We start from the raw sequence: 21352 nt of genomic DNA, 5'->3' as shown, positions 1-21352 counted from the left end.
TAGAGGACTTTGCACCAAGCAACTATCTTTGCTTATTTGTTTATTTGTTCTTCCCATCTTCTAATAAATTCTGGGTGGCTATCAATTAAAAGAGCTGACCAGATTAGGGTATTCAGGCAAGGGTTGGCCTGTAATAACAACTCACGAGTAATCTGTCTTCAGGGAATGCTAGTAAATAAAGAGATGATTAGTAAGTTATTTGTTGCATCTGTAATGTAAACTCAGAACCGACTCATGACATTTTTATGCCTAAGTCAGATTGGCAAATGGTGTTTCTATCCCTCCAACATTAAATTAACTAGTAACTGCAAAGATACTAAATTATACATATATACATATACATATACATATACATATACATATACATATACATATACATATACATATACATATACATATATATAGCTGACTCAGGAATTCTGGGAGTTGAAGTCCATGAGTCATAAAAGAGCCGAGGTTGCCTACCCCTGAACTACCCAAACCCATTTTAGCCTAGTCTCATGTGCTGGGTAAATCCATGATGTGAGAATCCAAATTATAGACAGCTGAGCTTCCTCTGACTCTCAGTCAGGCTAGGCCACAGGTCTGCAACCTGCGGCTCCGGAGCCACGTGCGGCTCTTTCAGCCATCTCCTGTGGCTCCCAGTCCTCTGCCATGTGCAGTCCAAAAAAAAAGTGGGACTAAAAAAGTTCAACCAATCAATTCAAACTTCTCATGGAAAAAAAAACACCTTGTGAAGCTTGAATTGATTGGTTGAAGTTCTTTGGTTTGTGGGACCTCCCACAAACCTCTTTTCTTCCTCGGACTGCACATGGCGGCAGCAGAGGAAGAGACAGGAGGACTGCTGGAAAGTTGAGTGGGTCGGTCAGATGGGGCGTTCCAGGGAGGGGGAGTTCTCTGTGTGTGTGTGTGTGTCCTCTTCCTTTGGGCCAAAGACGGAGAGCACAGTGGCTACCACGCCGGTCTGGAGCACCTCCAGCATCTCTCAGCGAGTGCACTAGGCCACCCCAACAGCAGCAGCCATCGCCGGAACAATTCCTCAGCCCTTGGGGCCCACTGCTGCCATGGGGGCCAGCCCAGGAATTTGTTTCTGCGGGGGAGGCGGAGGCTGACAGAGATGCGGCAGACCTCCAGCGTCTCTCTCACCGCCACCTCCACCGCTACTGTCGGCTTCCGCTACGGCCGAACCCGGGCAGCCTCCTCCACCCCCAGCAGTGGCATCCGGATGTTTTCCGGTTTCATCGGAACCAAGCAGCAAGTGGAAAATTTAGCAGTAGCAGCACTACCGGGAGCTGTTTCAATCGGCCCCTTCATTGCCAAGCATCCCCATAGAAGTCAATGGAGGCGCCGCGGCTGGCCTTTCGAGTGAATGAGAGCGAGAGAGAAGCTTTTCCAAACAAAACGTGAGTGAATGAGAGCGGAGGGGGCAGGGTAGGTGCATATCTTGCCTTGGCTCCACTCTTCAGTCAAACCCTGTTCTGCGCATGCTGTTTCAGGTTGCTGACCCCTGGGCTAGGCCGTTATTTCTTAATGATGTCTCTGCACCAGCTTGCTAATATAACTATTCTTCCTGTTGTCAGTAGAGGGTGCAATACACCCAAAATTACTGCTTCCCCAACAAATAGGATTGAGAGAGAATGAAAATGATTTGAGCAACTGGAGATCTACCGTTAGCTTAAGCAAGAAAATAGATAATTTCTAGAAAGAAAGAAAGAAAGAAAGAAAGAAAGAAAGAAAGAAAGAAAGAAAGAAAGAAAGAAAGAAAGAAAGAAAGAAAGAAAGAAAGAAAGAAAGAAAGAAAGAAAGAAAGAAAGAAAGAAAGAAAGAAAGAAAGAAAGAAAGAAAGAAAGAAAGAAAGAAAGAAAGAAAGAAAGAAAGAAAGAAAGAAAGAAAGAAAGAAAGAAAGAAAGAAAGAAAGAAAGAAAGAAAGAAAGAAAGAAAGAACAGAACTGTCATTATGTCAGTCTTTACAGGGCACAGCATTTTCTCTTCCTCCAGTCAGCTGAGCAAAGGAACAAAGCTTCATATCACTAAGTGGTCTCTTGATTAATCATTGATGCTTTGAAAGACACCAAGATCAGAAACCAGACCCTTTTAGATGCCCCTTAAAGGAGGATTGGGAAACTGAGAAGACCTGTTGAAGCCAGACTAAATAAGACAATGGCTTTTTTTAAAAAACTATCCATATGGTGTTGTAACAACAACTTGCAACTGAACATCGGCAAGACGAAAGAGATGGTGCTAGACTTCCGGAGGAGAAAGGAGGAACCTGCCCCACTTTACATCGGGGAGAACTGTGTGGAGAGAGTTTCCTCCTTTAAAATTCTGGGAGTCTACCTCTGCGAAGATCTGACCTGGAAAGTTAATACAACCCAGGTGGCCAGAAAGGCCCAACAGAGACTTCACTTTCTTAGGGTCTTGCGGAAGAACAGGGTAGAACAACAGCTAATGACCCTCTTTTACCGGTCTACTATAGAGCGAGTCCTCTCGTATGGTATTGTGGTTTGGTATGCTGGTCTGACAGCCGCAGATAGGAAAGTATTACAGAGGGTGGTGAGCACAGCACAAGAAATTGTGGGCTGTCCCCTGACACCACTGGATGACATCGCCAGGGCTCGCTGCCTTGGAAGAGTGAGGAAAATTCTCAGGGATGACTCACACCCTGGACGGTATCTCTTTACTCTCCTACCATCCGGTAGGAGATATAGGAATATAGCCAGCCGTACCAACAGGCTGAAGAACAGCTTTTATCCATGGGCTGTTAGGCTTTTGAATGGGAAATAATTTAATATAATATAATATAAACTTAATAATATAAAGTTTATGCATAACTGACTTGCGAGGCCGGTGCGTTGTGCAATTAGCTCACATGGTGTAATAAGATGGAGGGTTTGTGTCACTGTAAGTTGGGGGTGGGGGCATGAAGGGAGGCTCAGCCAATCTCAATGTATACATGGTTGTACTTTGACAATAAAGGTTCATTCATTCATTAAATGTCTGGTTTTATTTTGCATTTATTTGTATGTTTGTTTTAGAGTTAGCCTAGTTATTAGTGTGGCATAGTATCAATTGTTGAAACTCCCTTAGCAGCTCAATTGCCTGTAAGCTGAAAACAAACTGTACTGATGGAGACCTCAAAAGTCATGTAATAATTTATGTAGGTGGGGAAATCTATAAATGTATAATATCCAGAGGATAGCTGCTGGAGATGTACTGTATTCTGATAAAAAGCACATGTACACAATACATGCATGTATATGTGTACATGCACCACAGATGTACATATAAAATTTTGGCAAGATGTGTATTTGTGTAGCAACATCTTTTAAAAATAAAGTTGCTATAAAATGGGTATAGAAAGATATACAGTCATTAAATGTAACACAGAACAGGTTTCTTCATTGAGAATATTTTTAGGAATAGACAAATGTGTTTTTATGAAGCTTGTCACTTACAGTATATGTCTTGAACTTGTGTAAAGTTTTTTCATTACTGGATATAAATGCTTTATTACAGTACTTTGCTTTTTTTCTTTTTGCTGATTTTATTTCTAAAGTAGTGCTATTTTATGTTATTTCCTTATGTATTTGTGTCTATATGTGTAATTTTTTTAAAAAAAATCCTCTCTAGTTCTCTGCCATCTCAGAAAATCTAGTGTGAAATCAATAGAGAATATTTGTAGCTCAATGTGAAGTCCTTAGGGCTCCTCTGAGCTTGTGTGTTTTCTTGCAGGTGTTTCATAACCCATCTAGGTAATATGGTGTAAATCTTGGGTGGTTAAAACAAACAACCGTACCTTGCTTAAACAGTTTCCACGTGACACCTCCCACTAGTTGATAGCAGCTACAAAGAGGGCAGAAGCAGCTGGTAGGGCATCAAGTCAAGACAGACCGTCTGCCTTTTTTGGCCCCTCCAGGCGTCTTTCCCTTCCGGAGTGCATGTCTCAACAAGTGGGCCTCCCCTGACAGTTCTCTCATCCTACGACGCTCAGGATTTCCCCCCATTTCCGATGCCTGCTCCAGATGTGTCTTGCTGCAAAAAAATACTCCAAGAACGCCCTAGGCATGATTGCAGGGGTCGCCCTGCTCCATAGGCGGCGTCTTCTCCCGTGCAGCCCAGCTCAGCCCAGCCCAGCCCAGCCCTGCTTGCTCAGGGACGGGCTTTTGCTGCCTGGGTCTCCCGCAGACTCAAACCAACCATTGTTCCCTGGGCCGAGGGCGGAGCGCCGGCACACGGCCAGGAGGAAGAGGGGGCGTCCAAGACGCCGCTTGCCCGATCGACAGTATTCAGCGGCTTATGACTTGGCGTGGCTGGCAGGAGCGGCGGGGTTGAGTCGACTCTGCCGCCGCCGCCACAGACCCGCTAGCGGATTTCGGTTACAACAGCAGCAGCAGCAGCAGCAGCAGCAGAAGCAGCGCGGAGATTCCTGGCGGCTTTGGGCCCGCCAGATGGAGCCGCCAAGCGGCGGAGGAGCAGGTGGCGGTTGGGCGACGAGCTCCGGCGCCACTGCTGACTGGGGGAGCGTGGCGCTCGTCCCTGCGGCGGACACTGCGGTTCCATCCGCGCGTCCCTCGCCACCTTGAGCGCCCCGGAGACGGCCGTCAAGACCCGCTTGTCGCGGGGTTCCCGACGAACTCGAAGCCGCGCCGACACCCCGCCCGACTCGATGAGCAGCTGCTGCATCTGGCCGCGGTCATGGCTCCAATTCCCACGTACCTCAATCCGGCCGCCGTCCTGGTCCTGGTCAGCTGCGACCTGTGCCTTGTGCGCGCAAGTAAGTGTAGGAGTGGGGTGTGGGTGGGAGAATCTCCCCAGTGGGTCTGGACCGGCGACCGAGATCCCCACTCTGAGATCCCCCTTATGGCAACTTCTTCCAGCGCTTCCTCTTTCGGCGCCCTTTCGGACCAGCCCACTTCGCGGTCACTAGCCTTGGTGCTGAACTGGATCCCCTTGTGCTTTCCCGCTTCAGGGGCCACCTATAAGGGATAGTGTGACTCTGCTTTAGAGAGAGGGGCTCAGGCCTGCCTGTCTGCCCGTGCTTCTACAGTGAGATGGTTAGAGACAGCTGTGTCACTGGACAAAAGAACAAAGTCCCTTTGGGACATTTCAGTTGTATGAGGTTTGGAAGCAAGAAAGACCCTCAACACCTGAGTTGCCTTGTTCTCATCTCAGAACTTCCCCGCACAACCCTTCCTTTGGCCCAGCGTCAAAATCTCAGCCAATTTCATTAGAATAAAAGCTTGACTCAAGGTTGTGGCCATTTGGCCTTGCTAGGTCTTGTCTGAAGTCTTCATCCAAGTGCTCTTGCCTCTGCCAGCTGCAAAGTTTTTTTTTTTAAGAAGTATGTACTTGGCACCTTGCAACAAACACCAGAGTCCATGCCCACATTCATCTCAATTTCTGAGCCACCGAGAGACAGGGAATCTGACACTTGGCAGAAAGGAAACAATCATTCGCTCCACTCCGCTAGCTTGAGATACTGGTTCAAGGCCCACATGAATCACAACCCCACTCACATACACATACACAGTAGTACATATTACTGGTGCAGGCTACCTCACTTTTTTTTAGCCCTAGCTTATATATATGAAATGCTATTTGCTGCCTCTGAAAAGTGTGTGGGGGGGAGGCAAACAGAAGTATGTGCTAAGATAATGGCTCAGGCAGTGGAGAGGAAAGAAAGACTAATGGTATATCAATGCATTCCTCCTATGTAGGGACATAGAGGCTGAGACCAAAGTCCTGGGTCTGTCAAAAGATGGATCTTGTACAGCCTTTTGTATCTCAGAGCAGCATTTGGCTTAAAAGGTGCCCACTCCCATTCCAACAAATATATTCTGGAGTTATTCTTCTTGCTTGTTCTGTGCTGGTTGCCAAGTATATCTTCTTGACAGTGTTAACATTTTTATGAATGCAACTAAGGTAGAGTGGCACTATTCATTTGGTTTTATAGCTTATAATAAACCATATGCAATCTGCTAGGAAACTATTGGTTTTGGTTTTCTAGCATAACCAAGCGGAATGGATTCACACACATTTAAATAAAATTGTAAAGCATCTACATTAGCAAAGCAATTATACTCCTGGCACAATTTTGTTTCTAGTACAATTATCAGAATTTCTAGTCCACTTTAACTGGCCAAACTGGTTAAAAATTCTGGAAGTTTTAATATTACACATCTGGAGATCATGTTGCAGAAATAACTGCACTGACAATAAAAACCTAAGAAATCTAATTCCCACTTAGTTTGTAAATCATCCTGTTGCAGAGATAACTGCATTGACAATAATAACTTAGTAACTCCCAGGCATTAATTTTTGGATAGTTATATTCCTCTTTACAATTAGTATCTTCAAATGCTTTATATTTATAAAATAGAGTTAAAAATCAGACATTTAAAAGCCTCGAAAATTTGGCCAGCTAAGCCAGGGATTCGGTGAAGATGAGCACATGGTGACATTGAGAAATTCAGCTGGACAGGAACAGGTAACCGAAGTGATCAAGAAAGGCAGGTCTGTTGCTCAAGGAAGAATAGGACAAGGACCAGCAAAGGGACAAAGCTGGACACAGTAGTGATACAAATGGCTTCATTAATGAAAAGTGTGAAATATGAGAGTGTAGCAGAGTTCAAGTAACAGCTAATGGGTGTGATGCCCCATTTGTCAGAAGACCAGCAACAGATAATAAAGTGAAAACAGCTGATGCAGTAAATGTGCTACAGGCCAAATTTGCAAGGTTCTTGGTGTTAGTATATTTCCATTAGGAGATCTGGAAAGGATCCAAACTCAGAAGCAGATGAAAAGAGGCATTTCTAACCAACATATTAGATCTCTGTCTTTCTCTCACACACAAGCAGTGTGAAGCCTTTATGTAGTTTCCTCCCAGCATTTACTTCCTTAACTTTCACTTCCCTCTAAAAAATGTTGACCTGTGCTGCATTTGGATACCCTTTCTGACTTTCCAAGGAAATGAATTAGAAAACAAAATGAATATGTAAGCAAAAAGCAGCTAGAAACATTTTGATCTTTGGAATTCAATGATTCAGTGTGATTTATAGGATAAAATTTTGCAGGATGTTCTGATTCAGAGTTCAAATCAGACAGATAGCCAAGTTGCCTCCCCCTCCCCCACTCACCCCTCATGCCAATCAATTCCCATCCAGGTTTTCAAACTGATACTCAACAAAATGGTTACTAAGCACATTCAATGCTCGTAATTTTTATGAATTTAGAATTTAGGAAGAAAGTAGGATTCTGCTGGTTCTTCCCATTTCTGCTCTCTCTTAATACACAATGTTCTTGCTTAGTTTCTATGTTTCTATTCATCACATTAATCTACTGTTAAAGGAATAGATTTAAATAATGTGACTTGCTTTTAAACAAAAAAAATGTGTTGTTAAATGTATACCCTGGATTTCACAATCACAAAGCAGCCTTCCTTGTAGCAAAACAAATCTTTTCCACAGAGGATCTGCCCTCTGGAATGATCTCTCCCACCATCACCCCAAATAGGATCTAAAAAGCATTAAAAACTCAACTTTTCCCTTGGTGTTGGGGCCAGGTTGATTAGAGGTACTGCTGTAATGTGTTTTGTGGGTTCCTGATTACCTATTAATTGCAGTTGAGGTTTTAACTAAATAATAATAATAATAATAATAATAATAATAATAATAATAATAATAATAATAATAATAATAATAATAATAATTAGTAGTAGTAGTAGTAGTAGTAGTAGTAGTAGTGGTAGTAGTAGTAGTTGGAAGGTACCTTGCAGGTCATCTAGTCCAACCCCCTGCTCAGGCAGGAAACCCCATACCATTTCAGACAAATGGCTGTCCAGTCTCTTCTTAAAAACCTCCAGTGTTGGAGCATTCACCACTTCTGGAGGCAGGTTGTTCCACTGGTTAATTGTTCTAACTGTCAGGAAGTTTCTCCTTAGTTCTAGGTTGCTTCTCTCCCTGACTAGTTTCCATCCATTGCTTCTTGTCCTGCTTTCAGGTGCTTTTGAGAATAGCTTGACTCCCTCTTCTTTGTGGCAGCCCCTGAGATATTGGAACACTGCTATCATGTCACCCCTCACCCTTCACTTCGTTAAACTACACATACCCAATTCCAGCAACCGTTCCCTATATGTTTTAGCCTCCAGACCTCTAATCATCTTTGTTGCTCTTCTCTGTACTCTTTCTAGAGTCTCGACATCTTTTTTTACATTTGTTTGGCTTCTTGTACATTGCTCAGAATTACAGTTGTCCAAGTTGACCAACCATACAAATCTCTTAGAAAACAAAAATGTAACTTAAAAACCAAAAACAAAACCCCCACAAAAGAAGGAAATCAATTGCATCAGGTTTTGCCTCTCCCTGAGAAGTTCCTTCATTGGCTATGGCCAGTGCTTTTTTTGTAAAAGAAAAAGGTGCCGGAACTCACACATGTCATGCAACCTGCCTTGCCTATCCTACAAGGTTCCATCCAAAAAAGGTGCTGGAACTCTATTCTGAGTGTTCTGTGAGAAAAAAAGCCCTGGCTATGGCAGATGGAACCCTATTACCTTGCTTTAAAGGCAGTTCAACCAGGTTTTGCTTCTTCTCCCTTTCAAACCCCCTCTGCCTTTGACAAGAAGGTGGCAGAGGAAGAGATATAGCTCATTGGGACATTACGACTGGGCCTCTGTGTACTTTCTGTAGGCCTCAAAAAGCCTTTCTTGCAGAAGGGTAGAAAAGAAATGCTGCAAATAAATAGAAGCTACATATTCAGCATGACAATATTAAATGCAGTACTATTTATTGACATTCATAATAAATTCCTGTCGCTGCTATTTCTAGGTGGGCAGTATTTCTGGAACTCAGCTTCACATCTGCTCAAATGGCTAAGGCACAAACTCCTGAGGATGCCTGAGCGAGAGACCAAGAAAGGCATCTATGTTCCCCCAAAAACAAGGCAGGGGCACCCTCCACTGTCCTGGATTGGCTAGTGGAGAAAGCCCCGAAGTTTTCTTCTTTTGGGAGCTGGGAAGAGTCCAGACATTCACCAGTTGCCTCACTTCAGGTTCTCAAGGTCAGCAGTGCCATGTCTTGAGAAGCTTAGCATTCCTTCAGTGAAGAAAAATCCCCTTGCCCTCTGCCTTAGCCATGCATATTTTTCATCTGGAAAGTGGGAAGAGAAGGAACAGCCACCCAGACCCAGTGAAGTCTGTTGGTAAACGTTAGCTGCCGGCACTACTGCATTCCTGGCTGGCACACCATACACTGCTGCCAGCCTCCCATTAGCAAATTAACACTTGCTGGAGAACAGAGTTGACTCCACCTATGTCCTTGGCCTGGCAGGCTTGCACTGGGCTACTATGGGCTTCTAGCCAGGCTGATGTACAGAAAAGCTGAATACCATGAATATCAAGTAGCTTTGATAGTAGCCAAATGGGTGGCATCTTTAAAAACCCTCCTTAAGGAATAATGGTAGCTTTTGAGGCTGGGCCTTACTTCTGGATCAGTTCAAGAAGGCCGTGTTTGCACATCTAGCTAAAATTGGTGAGTGATAGCCTTGGTTAGGCTTTTTTGTTGTTTAGTGTGTTGTGCAAACCCACCCTGTTTCATTACTTTATAACCGTGCAAATCTAAAAACTGGATTAATTCAATAACCAGGTTAAGCATGCTGTGTGGAGTTATACTGACTGGAGCAGAAAGGAAATTGCCTCTCTGCTCAAACTGCAGCACTCTGAAGCTAAGTTGTACACTTAATTACGAGCAATGGAAGAGAGCAGCCAGTGAGCGTTCTCCACCAATAACTTTCTTGCATCCCATAGATCGGCCCCCATCGCCTGTCAACGTGACTGTCACACAGCTGAAGGCAAACTCAGCCACCGTCTCCTGGGATGTGCCAGAAGGAGACGTCATAATTGGCTATGCCATTTCACAGCAGGTGAGCTCGCGTTGAGGCACTCCCAGAAGGAAGCCCGTCATTCCTCAGGGGACCAAGTAGCATCAAACCTTTACACCCCAACCCAGCCAGAACCTTCCCGTTTCTAACTCCTCTGTGGGCTGTCACTTTCTTCAGTTCAGATGCATCCCCCCCAGATGAGGATTAATCAGTCCCTTAGAGTAGCAGTAACTCTCCTTAAGCCGCCTGGTGGAAGGAGGCAAGGTGAGCCTCAGGGCTTGTCCCACAGCCTGGCTGGCCTCCTGCTTTAACAACCTTCCTGGTTCTGGCAGCGACAAGATGGGCAAATGCAACGATTCATCCGGGAGGTGAACACCACAAACAGGGCCTGTGTACTCTGGGATCTGGCAGAGGATGCAGACTACATCATTCAGGTCCAGAGCATTGGCCTCCACGGAGAGAGTCAGGCTAGCAAGAGAGTCCATTTTCGCACGTTAAAGCAAAGTGACCGACTTCCATCCAACAGCTCAAACCAAGGTAAGCGAGACCCATTGTTAATTAGTCTGGTGTCATCAACCCAGGTTTTACTCATTATGCCAGCATAAACGATTGTCTGCCATATCAAACTTACTCCAGCAACACCTCATATCTTTTCCAAGGTTATTTTTTAGTAACTTCTCTGATCGCATCCATCCCCTTTATCCATTGTCTTCTCCTTTTTCTGCTTGCTTCAACTTGCTTAGCTTTTTTATGTCAATCATTAACCCCCTGCTAAAGTTGGCTATGTGGCTTCAAGAAGGCCGGTCTCTGCATTGCATTCTCTCACCACCAGCATCCAGCTCATCCCAATGAGAAACAAAGCCCTGCAATGTCAGCTCCCCGCCCCCCATCTGCTACTTTGTAATGTTCTCTTCGTCACTCCCCGGCTGCATACGTGTAATTCTTACGAACCAAAGGATAATTAGTGAAAGATGGTCTTTCCTAGCTCTCTGTCAAGGGAGATGACCTGTTCTAAATGTGAAACAAAGCAACTATGGAGGCACTGAGGAATCCTTGTCTTACTTAGTAATGTGAATGACCCCCTTGCCAACTTCCAGCCTTATGTTTCTACAGGAGACATCACAATGGAGGGGCTGGACAAAGAGCGGCAGCTGCAGACGGGGGAGATTATTATCATTGTGGTTGTGCTGCTTATGTGGGCAGGTGAGTTTTCCTGGGTTCTCTGGATTTAGGCAGGATTGTGGCTGGAAGTCAAGTGCTTACTTGGCATGCACAAAGTTGCTTTTCTACAGTACGTCTTTAGGATTGGCTATTACTTTGGTCCAGGGCTATTGGAGCAGAAAAAAATATCTTCTACAAGTTCCTGGCAGCAAGTGTTTGCAAAATTATTAGATATTTGATGTTCAGGCAAGGTAGTCCTTAAATTATGACCAAAATTGAGCCCAAAATTTCTATTGCTAAGCAAGACAGTTGTTAAGTGAGTTTTGCCCCATTTTATGACCTTTCTTGCCCCAGTTGTTAAGTGAATCACTGCAGCTGTTAAGTTAGTAACACACTTAACTGAATCTGATTTTCCCATTGACTTGGCTTGTCAGAAGGCTGTAAAAGGGGATCACATGACCCCAGGACACTGAAACCATCAGAAATACATGCCAGTTGCCAAGTGTCCAAGTTTTGATCATGTGGCCATGGGGGTGCTGCAGGTGTCATGTGAAAACAGTCATGTCACTTTTTTCACTGCTGTTATAGCTTCAAATGGCCACTAAATGAATGGTTGTAAGTTGAGGACAAACTGTATCAGCATTTGATATCTTGTAAATTTTGCTCAACCTGCCAACATTCAACATTTATCATTAGTGTGATTTCTAGCCCATCAGATACTCATGGCCAAATTTAAAATCTATAACGTATCATAGAAACTTTATCTGAATCCTTAGCAAAAGCAATAGCACTTAGACTTATATACCGCTTCACAGTGCTTTACAGCCTTTTCTAAGCAGTTTACAGAGTCAGCATATTGCCCCCAACAATCTGGATCCTTATTTTACCGACCTCAGATGGATGGAAGACTGAGTCAATCTTGAACCGGTCATAATCAAACTGTCGAACTGCAGGCAGCTGGCAGTCAGCAGAAGTAGCCAGCAGTACTGTATTCTAACCACTGCACCACCACGGCTAAGAAAAACTATTGCAACTATTACCGTAGATACATTTGACCAATTTAGATGCTAAAACTAGAAATATAAAACCATTATTAAAGCACAGAAGACAAAAAGGAGTAGTAGCTGATTGTCTGTTAAATAACGAGATCTCCTTATTGTGTTGTATACAAATTCCAGATCTTTTGTACATTCTATGTCATAATATACAACAGTGGATGATAGTGTGTGTGTGTGTGTGTGTGTGTGTGTGAGAGAGAGAGAGAGAGAGAGAGAAGGTTAGAGTACTGCACAAATCAAATCTTCTCAGTTAATTTGTGGTTTCACGTATTATGCAAAACCCAGAAAAAATGGTTAAATTCAGTAATGAGGATAAAGCATAGACAGAGTTGATGTTTTTCCAGGCTGACTACAGTGCTTTAATTCAATGCATTTTTTTCCAATGAGTATTTTTCCATAACATTTTTAGGTTACTGCTTGTTCACATACTTAGTTTGCAAATTAAGTAATTTGAATTCTTGAAGCATCTGTGTTTCTTTTGTTTTCCCTTAGTTGCCTAATTTTTCCCCAAACTGTCAGATCCTATTTGAAGAGCATGTTTGTTCTTTTTTCTCTAGTATGTGGTCCTTGTACTGTTTTTTTTAATCCTTATTTATCATAATAATCATTCTTACATATAATTGTCTATGAATGAACAATGATTCTACCAGACATGATCAAACATCATTTAATGTATCTTTTTCTAAACATTGCAAATGTTATTTTTATAGCAAATCATTATATTTGCGTTTTGAAAGGAAATGGATTATTTGAAGAAACTCTATTAAGTCTTGCAAACTGCATGTGAATCCCAGATCCTTTTTCTATTATTTCTATATGCTTTTTGTGCCTGTTCTCGATACTTGCATCCTTGTTCCAAACATTAATCCATTGTTTACATTTGTATTACGTATCCTTTAAATATGTAAATTACTATGGAGATGGCCATTAGCAACTTTGTCGAGTACAATACTTCATGTCCTGATTTCTTGCGATTGCATCCACTGCATGATAGGTCTCATTTGGCCTCCCCAGTTTTGAAGGGTGACATTTTCCTGTGTCACACAATCCATTCTCTGCAGATATTGAGTATTCAAAGGCTGGCTTCTTCTGACAAGTCTGTACCTTTCTCCCTTCCACCCTCTCTTCCACCAACTGTGTTTCTTAACCCTCTCCCCCATCCTTAAAAGTCCAATACAATTGGCTATCCTTCCCTGTTAATTGAGAGGGAAAGGGCCTCTGTTCAGAACTTTCATTTTAGAACTTTTAAGGTAATGGATTAGCCACTCTTGGAATTGAATGCTGTAACAACGAGCAGTTCACTGTGATCTAAGCACAGTGGGTGGGTGGAAGATTAGATACTGTTGTGGAAGACTCGGCTTCAGAAAAAGTCGGCTTCTATTCTTCTGACCCTTTATCTGACTCCAAAGGAAGAAGGGCCTTTCAGCTCTGTTCGGTGTCTATAGCATTCAGCCTAGGAATGGTCAGTTCACAAGTCATTTAATTCCTGGAGATGTTAATAATTATTATAAAAAGAATGGAAGCCAGAATGGAAATGAAAGCAACATTATAAACTCTGCAAATGTAAAGTTAAACATTTCTAAATTAATCCAAACCCAAATATTTCTTTCCTTGTCCAAACAAAAATATGGTACAGGTAGTCCTTGACTTACAACCATTAGCCAATTGGCTGTCGAAGTTACAATGGCACTAAAGAAAGTAACATATGACCATTTTTCACATGACCATTGCAGCATCCCATGGTCATGTGATCAAAATTCAGCCCCTTGGCAACTGGCATGTATTTATGACGGTTGCAGTGTCCTACGGTCATGTGATCATCTTTTGGGACCTTCTGACAAGCAGTCAGTGGGGAAGCCAGATTCATTTAACAAACTGTGTTACTAACTTAACTGCAGTTATTCACTTAGGAAAGGTTACAAAATGGGGCAAAACTCACTTAAAAACTGTGTTGCTTAGCAACAGAGATTTTGGGCTCAATTGCGATCGTAAGTTGAGGACTACCTGTATGTGGATCATGCTTCTAACTTACAGTACTGCACTCTAAAAGCTTCTTTCTTCTTCAAGATGTCATCAACTCATTTGCAGGTAAAAGAGAGAGGGCAAGAGAAAAGCTAGGCTAGAGATTTTGATCTCATAACTTGATAATGCATAATGGAAATAAAATCAATATGAATGATAATTCCCCGTGTCCTTATTGAAGACTATGCCAATTTTTTATGTTCCTTCTCTTTAAATGATAAACTAGAGTCTCTAGACCAGGGGTAGGCAACCTTGGCTCTTTTATGACTCGTGGACTTCAACTCCCAGAATTCCTGAGCCAGCTTGAAGTCCACGACTCATAAAAGAGCCAAGGTTGCCTACCCATGGTCTAGACAATTCTCAAGGGCTATAGGAACAGATGGATTTTATTCTTTTAAAACATTTTTAGTTTAAAACTGTTTCCACAGAGAGGAAACAGATATGTGATGGGGGAAGATATTTCTTTATCCTCATTCAATATCCGTTTGCACATTATTCACCAGTTGCTCCGTTATAATGCTTGGGTACTTGCCCCTTGAAAGACTAGTTTGGCTCTATGTAAAAACGGGGATGAAGATTTGGGTGTTTCTCTCTGCCCATTTCTAAGGGATATCTAAGGGAACACCTGCTGCCAGCATGAAAGTTCCCTTCGTCCTGTGCGCTCCCACAGGGAGGGCCTTCTCAGGGTGCCAGCGGTAAAAGATTGCCAGCGGATAACACCCAGGGGGAGGGCCTTCTCTGTGGGTGTGCCTGCCCGCTGGAACCAGCTGCCCGCGGAGCTTAGGGCTGCCCCCAACCTTCGTTCATTTCGCTGGGACCTGAAGACCTGGCTCTTTGAGCTTTCCGGCCCAGGCTGAGAATTTTAATTGTAGTTTTTATTTTTTTTCAAGGATTTGATTTAATCTTTTTTAATTGTTTTTAACTTTTGTATTGATTTTTGTTTTAAATACCCTGTAAACCGCCCTGAGTCCTTCGGGAAAGGGTGGTATATAAATCCAATAAAATAAAAAATAAAATAAATAAATAATTTTTAGAGGTTTTTTTAAAAGTATTTAAAATCACGATCACTAACCTCTACATTTCTGTCTAAAAAAATTTTAGGTTCACAAGCAGTTTTATAAACATAATATTTAATCACTTCCATTTATATTGCCTGGTTTAGACCTTTGATAGTGTATGCCTTCACAAAGTTTTGTGTTTCTGCTTTGGGCAAACTGTAACATTTTAAAAAGGAGAGCAAAGCAAGAAATAGTCTGGTAGGAATATACAGCATGTGATAAATGGAAGTTCTGTGGAACCAATGATCCAGCTTTGCCCTCTGTATGACACTATTCTATCATTTAATACCATGTATGGCATGATTGCACCTGCTCTTGATTGGCAATCTTTAATAGATAGAAACATGTGAACTCTCAAAAGGAGCTTTCACAATTTCCAATTCCTCACCTGAGACAAGCTCAGGTTTCCATGTAGATTTCACACATTGCACTAAGCATAGCTTTTCAAATGAAGAGAATACTGGAATTTGAGCTTCCCTGGTTCATCTTTCTCTTTCTTTTCTTTCTTTCTTTTTCTTTTTTCTTTCTTTCTTTCTTTTTCTTTTTTCTTTCTTTCTTTCTTTCTTTCTTTCTTTCTTTCTTTCTTTCTTTCTTTCTTTCTTCTTTCTTTCTTCTTTCTTTCTTTCTTTCTTTCTTTCTCTTTCTTTCTCTTTCTTTCTTTCTTTTTCTTTTTTCCTTCCTTCCTCCCTCCCTTCCTTCCTTCCTTCCTTCCTCAGCTGTGATCGCACTCTTCTGCAAGCAATATGACATCATTAAGGACAACGATTCCAACAATAATAAAGAGAAGACCAAGCCTTCCTCAGAACATAGCACTCCAGAGCGGCCCACGGGGGGGCTACTACGTAGCAAGGTAAATACTGTTACTGGGCAAAGAAGGGATGAGCAAGGGGTACAAGATGGATCTCGTTTCAGATGGACTGAAATTGGAAGGGAGAGGTTCACAAGCACACTGGGCCCCCAAGAGGACCTGTAACACAAGGTAAGAGACTTTGCTAGAGGTACCAGCATCATTGTTTACTACAATTATTATATGCCATATTCTCAATCTTTACTCTTCACTAAGCTATAATGCAGGGCTTTATTTCACTTAGGATGTAATGTGAATCTAATTCATATTTAATATATTATGTTTGATTGCAGTCAGCCAGATGTTTAGATTGGATTTGGCATTTTTGTCCATCTATTGGGCCTTTTCTACAGAGTTCGGATAGGCCGATGTTTAATAATATTAAAAGTGTTGTCACAGGAACCAAGTAAATATTTTCTCTAATTCTTTCTCTTCTATTATTATTCTGTTGGAAATATGGTTTGATATGTTGTAGGAGAGAAAAATAAATATCTAAAAATGAACTATCTGAAAACTTCTCTGGCCAACCTTAGAGCAAGCAATGCATGGTTAAAAATCACACAATATGGTACTTTGGAGAGTTAAAAAAAAGAATATGTTATCAGAGTAATCTAGAGGAGTACAGGAAGTGGTGTTACATCAAGGCAGATTATTGTGTTGCCATTGTGGTTAAACATCTGAACTGACACTTTTCAGCTTGGATGAGTCCTCCAGTCATAGATCAACTTCCATCAGCCCACTCCACTGCGCCCAGTAATGATAATGGTAGGTGGTAGGAGTTGCACTAATATGAAATGGGCATAGTGGAAACAACTGAAGAAAGGGAAGAGATTTAAAGTAAGAGGGAAAGCACTATTCTTAGTATAAACAATGCAAGTATTTGTTTAGTTCTAAGGGACTGTAAAGGGACGTGGTGGCTCAGTGGGTTAGGACGCTCAGCTTGTCGATCAGAAGATCGGCAGTTTGGCGGGTCGAATCCCAAGTGCCATGTAACAGAGTGAGCGCCTGTTACTCATCCCAGCTTCTGCCAACCTAGCAGTTCGAAAGCATGTAAAAATGCAAATAGAAAAATAGGGACCACTCCGATGGGAAGGTAACAGTGTTCCGTGAGCCTTTGGCGTCTAGTCATGACCACATGACCACGGAGACGTCCTCGGATAAGCCCTGGCTCTTCGGCTTTGTAACGGAGATGAGCACCGGCCCCTAGAGTTGGAAATGACTAGCATGCATGTGCGGGGGAACCTTTACCTTTACCTTTTAAGGCTCCTCAAAAAAAGATGAATTTTGAAAAGAAATCTGAAAATAGGAAGGTAACATTTTCAAACCAATATGGAATGAGGAAGAAAGAGTGAAATCTCTGCTCATCCAGCAAGTTTCCGGAGTGTTTATCCAAACAGCTCCCACAGACTGGCAGTAACAGTATGATGGATGAGCAGATTTAAAAAAAAATCTCAGTTGTAAATAATTTACAAGTTTCCCTCCCCATCTTGAAGAAGTATTTGAGTGATCATTATACTGTAACATTAAAAGCAGAGTTTAATTAACCAAATATAATTAATTTTACCACTATATACAGAAAGAAACTCATACTTTACTCATCTGTACTCTTTCATTACCTTCTTGCATCTTGGAAATAAGGAGGAAAGAATCTTTTCAATATAACAGCTATAGAGAGAAAAGGACAGAGAGATGGATACTTCAATGTATCAATGGAAGATGAGAAAATGTATATAGGAGGAAGTGCAAAGGAGAGGGAGAACAATATAATTATTAAAGAAACACTTATTTTAACATTGCAGGATGAGAATGTACCCATAGAGTGGAAAAACTGTTATTCTTATCTATTATTAAACATTATTCTTCTTAAGATTGCCTGAAGAGAATCAAGAAACTCCAGTATAGGAGAACAAAGGATAAGTTTTTGCTGACACATGCTTTGCCTCCTATTTATACCTGTGACCCATGTTCAGCTTTTCAGGTCAAGATGGCCTCTTACCCGTACATTTATATAGTTTTTAAATGTGTGCAATCACTTTACATTATCATTATTTCAGTATTATCATATATTATCTATTATATCATCTATCATTATCCTTACCTTATTATTTATCTTACTCTGTGCTACTAATTGCCTTTTGCTGTTCTATTATTTGAATGCTTTCAAATGGTGCAATCATTTTGTATGGGCCCAGGAATTATTAGCTATTGGGTGGATTAATAAAATAGTGTGTGAGTGACGCTGGATCATATTAAAGGATCTTTTGTCCTGCATTCTGTTGTCAGAGAAGACAGGCATTTATATGAAACTGATAGTAGAATATAAGGACAACCGAATACTCTCCCCCATCCATTTGAATATACTGCTTTCCAAACTGGTTAGTTAGGCATAATGACTAGCAGCCCTAGTTTAACATACATGATTATATAAAATCATTTTTATAAGTAGTCTATGTTGGTAACAAATTGGTTCATCTTTTGCTTGAAAATTCCATGTTTTCATTTAGTATCTAGTTAGTTAACATATCAATGAACTGGGCTTGACTTCTGCTAGATATATACACAAACATTCCATATCTCAACTTGCGTTTGGTAAATTATTTATTTATTTATTGATGGGATTTATATCCCGCCCTATCTCCGGAAGGACTCAGGGCGGCTAACAACAAAACATATAATAAGTACAGAAATCAAGATAAAAATAAATTGAAATCATCTGTGCAATAAATTACAATTAAAGAATTAAAAAATAAATTAAAAATTCTAAATATAAATTAATTAAAATGCACATGATCCAGGCACAATACTGCAGCAAGCTACAGTCACGTGATTGCCATTTGAAGCCTTCCCTGTCGGCTTTTCACATGTAAAGTCAATAGGGAGGGGGCAGAGAAAGTCATATTTCTCCTATAAGTCACTCCCACCACTTTTCCCCCAAGGACACCCACTATGGAGTACAAGATCTCAGGGATTCTCTGCTTGCCCACACTCCATAGCAGCCCCTTCTGGCCAACCTGTATCTGTAGGACCTGGCTGCAGCTTCTACCAGCCCACCAATGCTCAGATATGCCCACCTACAGCCAGCCAGCCATGCTTTGCAGTGTCCAGCTACAGCATCCCCCCATGATCCATAGTGTCTGCCCATGGCACCCCTTCAAGATACATGCACCATTACCCCATGCACCTTGCTTAAGACTCCCATCTTTTTTCCAATTAGCAACCTGAAGTTATGATGGCAACCGGGACTGCCAGGATGTCTGTCACTAAGCAATGAGGTCACATGACACTGAGGTTTATGACCGCATCACTTAGCGATGGAAATTCTTGCCCCAATTGCCTTGTAACCCAAGGACTACCTCTACCCTGCAATAAGAGTTTAGGTGACTTTGACCCTTTGATAGACTCTCTTCATTCAAATCTCTTCTGTTGTTGAGTGCAACAGAGGAACAGAATCAATCAAAGAAATCAAGTGGGCAGAAAGGGAATAGTAAGTTGAAGTTTAGAGGAGGATCAGTTACAACTGCACTTTTTTTTAACTTATTACCCTAAACATCTCTCTCTCATACAGAAGAAATCACTATCTATCAATATCATTGAAGTATAGCTGTTGCCACACAGGCTCGAACGAAGCACTCCAGAAGGCTGCTGGAACATTGCTGGGCCCTGGGTCTGGCTCTTCACCTGCATGCAAAGAATTAAAGCTTCTTGCCCTGAAGGAGGTATCTGCATGGAGCCAGCTGCCAAGACAAGGTGCATGTAGAAGCTGGCCTCTAACTAACCTCTCGTCCTGAAGTTGTAATAGAAACAAGTCTGGGCCGCAAGGAACAGCCAGCTGCAGAAGCCTTCAAACCAGCAGCAGGAAGCACCGTGAAGTGCTAACCTGGGAACAGACTTCAGTGAAGACTTCCTTCCTGCTGACGTGGGAAGCAGCATTATACTGGGCCACATTTTCTTTCAACCCTGAATGAGAACCTAAAGCATGGCCTGCAGTCCTAAAACCCAGGCTCTATGTCTCCTGAAGTGGCAGAAAAACAAACTGCATCTTGAAACGAATGATGGATACAAGGAACACAAAGGTTTTCAACCTATCCAGTAGTCTGTTTTCATCAAAGAGTGGAGAAAAAGATGAACTCTAGATTGTCCTTATCACCCCATCCCAACCATTAGTGACAATTTAATTCCAGAGCCGATTCAGAAAATATCATGTTACTTTGAAGAGCAGTAGAAGGAAGCATCATCATTGTGAGCTTCTAGAGTTACCTTCTCTTTCAGAGTACTTACCACCTACTATCAGAATTGCCATAAGCTATCAGTTCTTTGTAAGGTTGTTTTGCTCCTGTAATCTACCTTGTGCCAACAACTCTTGTGCCATACAAATGTGCCAAATATCCCCAAATCTATACCCCAATTGAGAAGACTATTCCCTATTCCTGTGCATCTATCCCTCACCAGAGCCACAAAGAGAGGAGCTGAAAGAATGTCGTCTTACATACTAACTAGTGGAAGAGCCACATTTATACAATATTGTCACCAGCTAGCATTTCCTATTTGTAACAAGCTCCTAGTCAAATTGGTAATGCCAGCAGAGAATCATATCTCATTCCCAAAACCAAGCCTGAAACCAGGAAGCAGCCACATGAATCACCGGTGGCACAAAAATACCAGCAGCATTCCTTGTCTTCCAAGAATCCTAGGGATTCCTCAGCTAAGAGTATTGCGCTCTAGACAGTAGAGCAGGGCATGATTGCATAGGAGACCAGAAGAGCTATGGAACCAGCATCCATTTATCCTTCACATGTTACTGACTGTAGGGTCAGGCAAATGTGCCATTCAGATATTTTCCTATAAAAAATGCTGACACACATGAAAAATGAGGCAGAATTGCCTTGTACGTTGGTAAGAGTGAAAATTTTCACTGCTGGTGAATTCTCTAGCTAATGGTCATAGCTGAGCTGGTACCTGAAATCATATCAACATTTACATTTGGCAAAACTAAGCCAATTGCATTGCCGTAACACAGAGAACGATCATATACTGCTTTTTATAGCATTGAAGCCACAGACATATATAGTTATCCCCTCCCATCATCTCTTTTGGCTACAAAATACTGGAAAAAAATATTCTAGTGAATTTAAAACCTAAAAAATAAAATCCACATCTGCGTTTACATAACAGACACCCAAAATAACCAGCATTTCATCCCAATCATTTATACAAAGTCATATTAGTTTGTGGTTCAGCAGGAAGAGCAAACCCGCAAAATGAGACTGAACCTCAGTCATGGATATTCATATTCTTAGAACGTATTTAATATTAGAGTCAAATAATTTTCATTT

The 21352-nt window shown here is 41.8% G+C and overlaps 1 protein-coding gene across 1 annotated transcript; it reads left to right on the top strand.

Moving 5' to 3' along the window:
* Window positions 1-4695: 4695 nt before the first annotated feature.
* On the top strand, window positions 4696-19620 carry FNDC4 (fibronectin type III domain containing 4; the record flags this gene model as incomplete). Its single annotated transcript, XM_081313712.1, has 6 exons — window positions 4696-4774; window positions 9800-9915; window positions 10206-10410; window positions 10987-11076; window positions 15889-16022; window positions 19585-19620. 6 exons carry the CDS (start codon window positions 4696-4698, stop codon window positions 19618-19620), a joined length of 660 nt encoding a protein of 219 aa, XP_081169838.1.
* Window positions 19621-21352: the final 1732 nt, after the last annotated feature.

The sequence above is a fragment of the Vipera berus genome (genome assembly GCF_964194415.1).
Source record: "Vipera berus genome assembly, chromosome: 1".
In the NCBI taxonomy this organism is placed as follows: domain Eukaryota; kingdom Metazoa; phylum Chordata; class Lepidosauria; order Squamata; family Viperidae; genus Vipera; species Vipera berus.
Note: the sequence above shows the minus strand (reverse complement) of the source record. Positions and strands in the feature narration are given on the sequence as shown.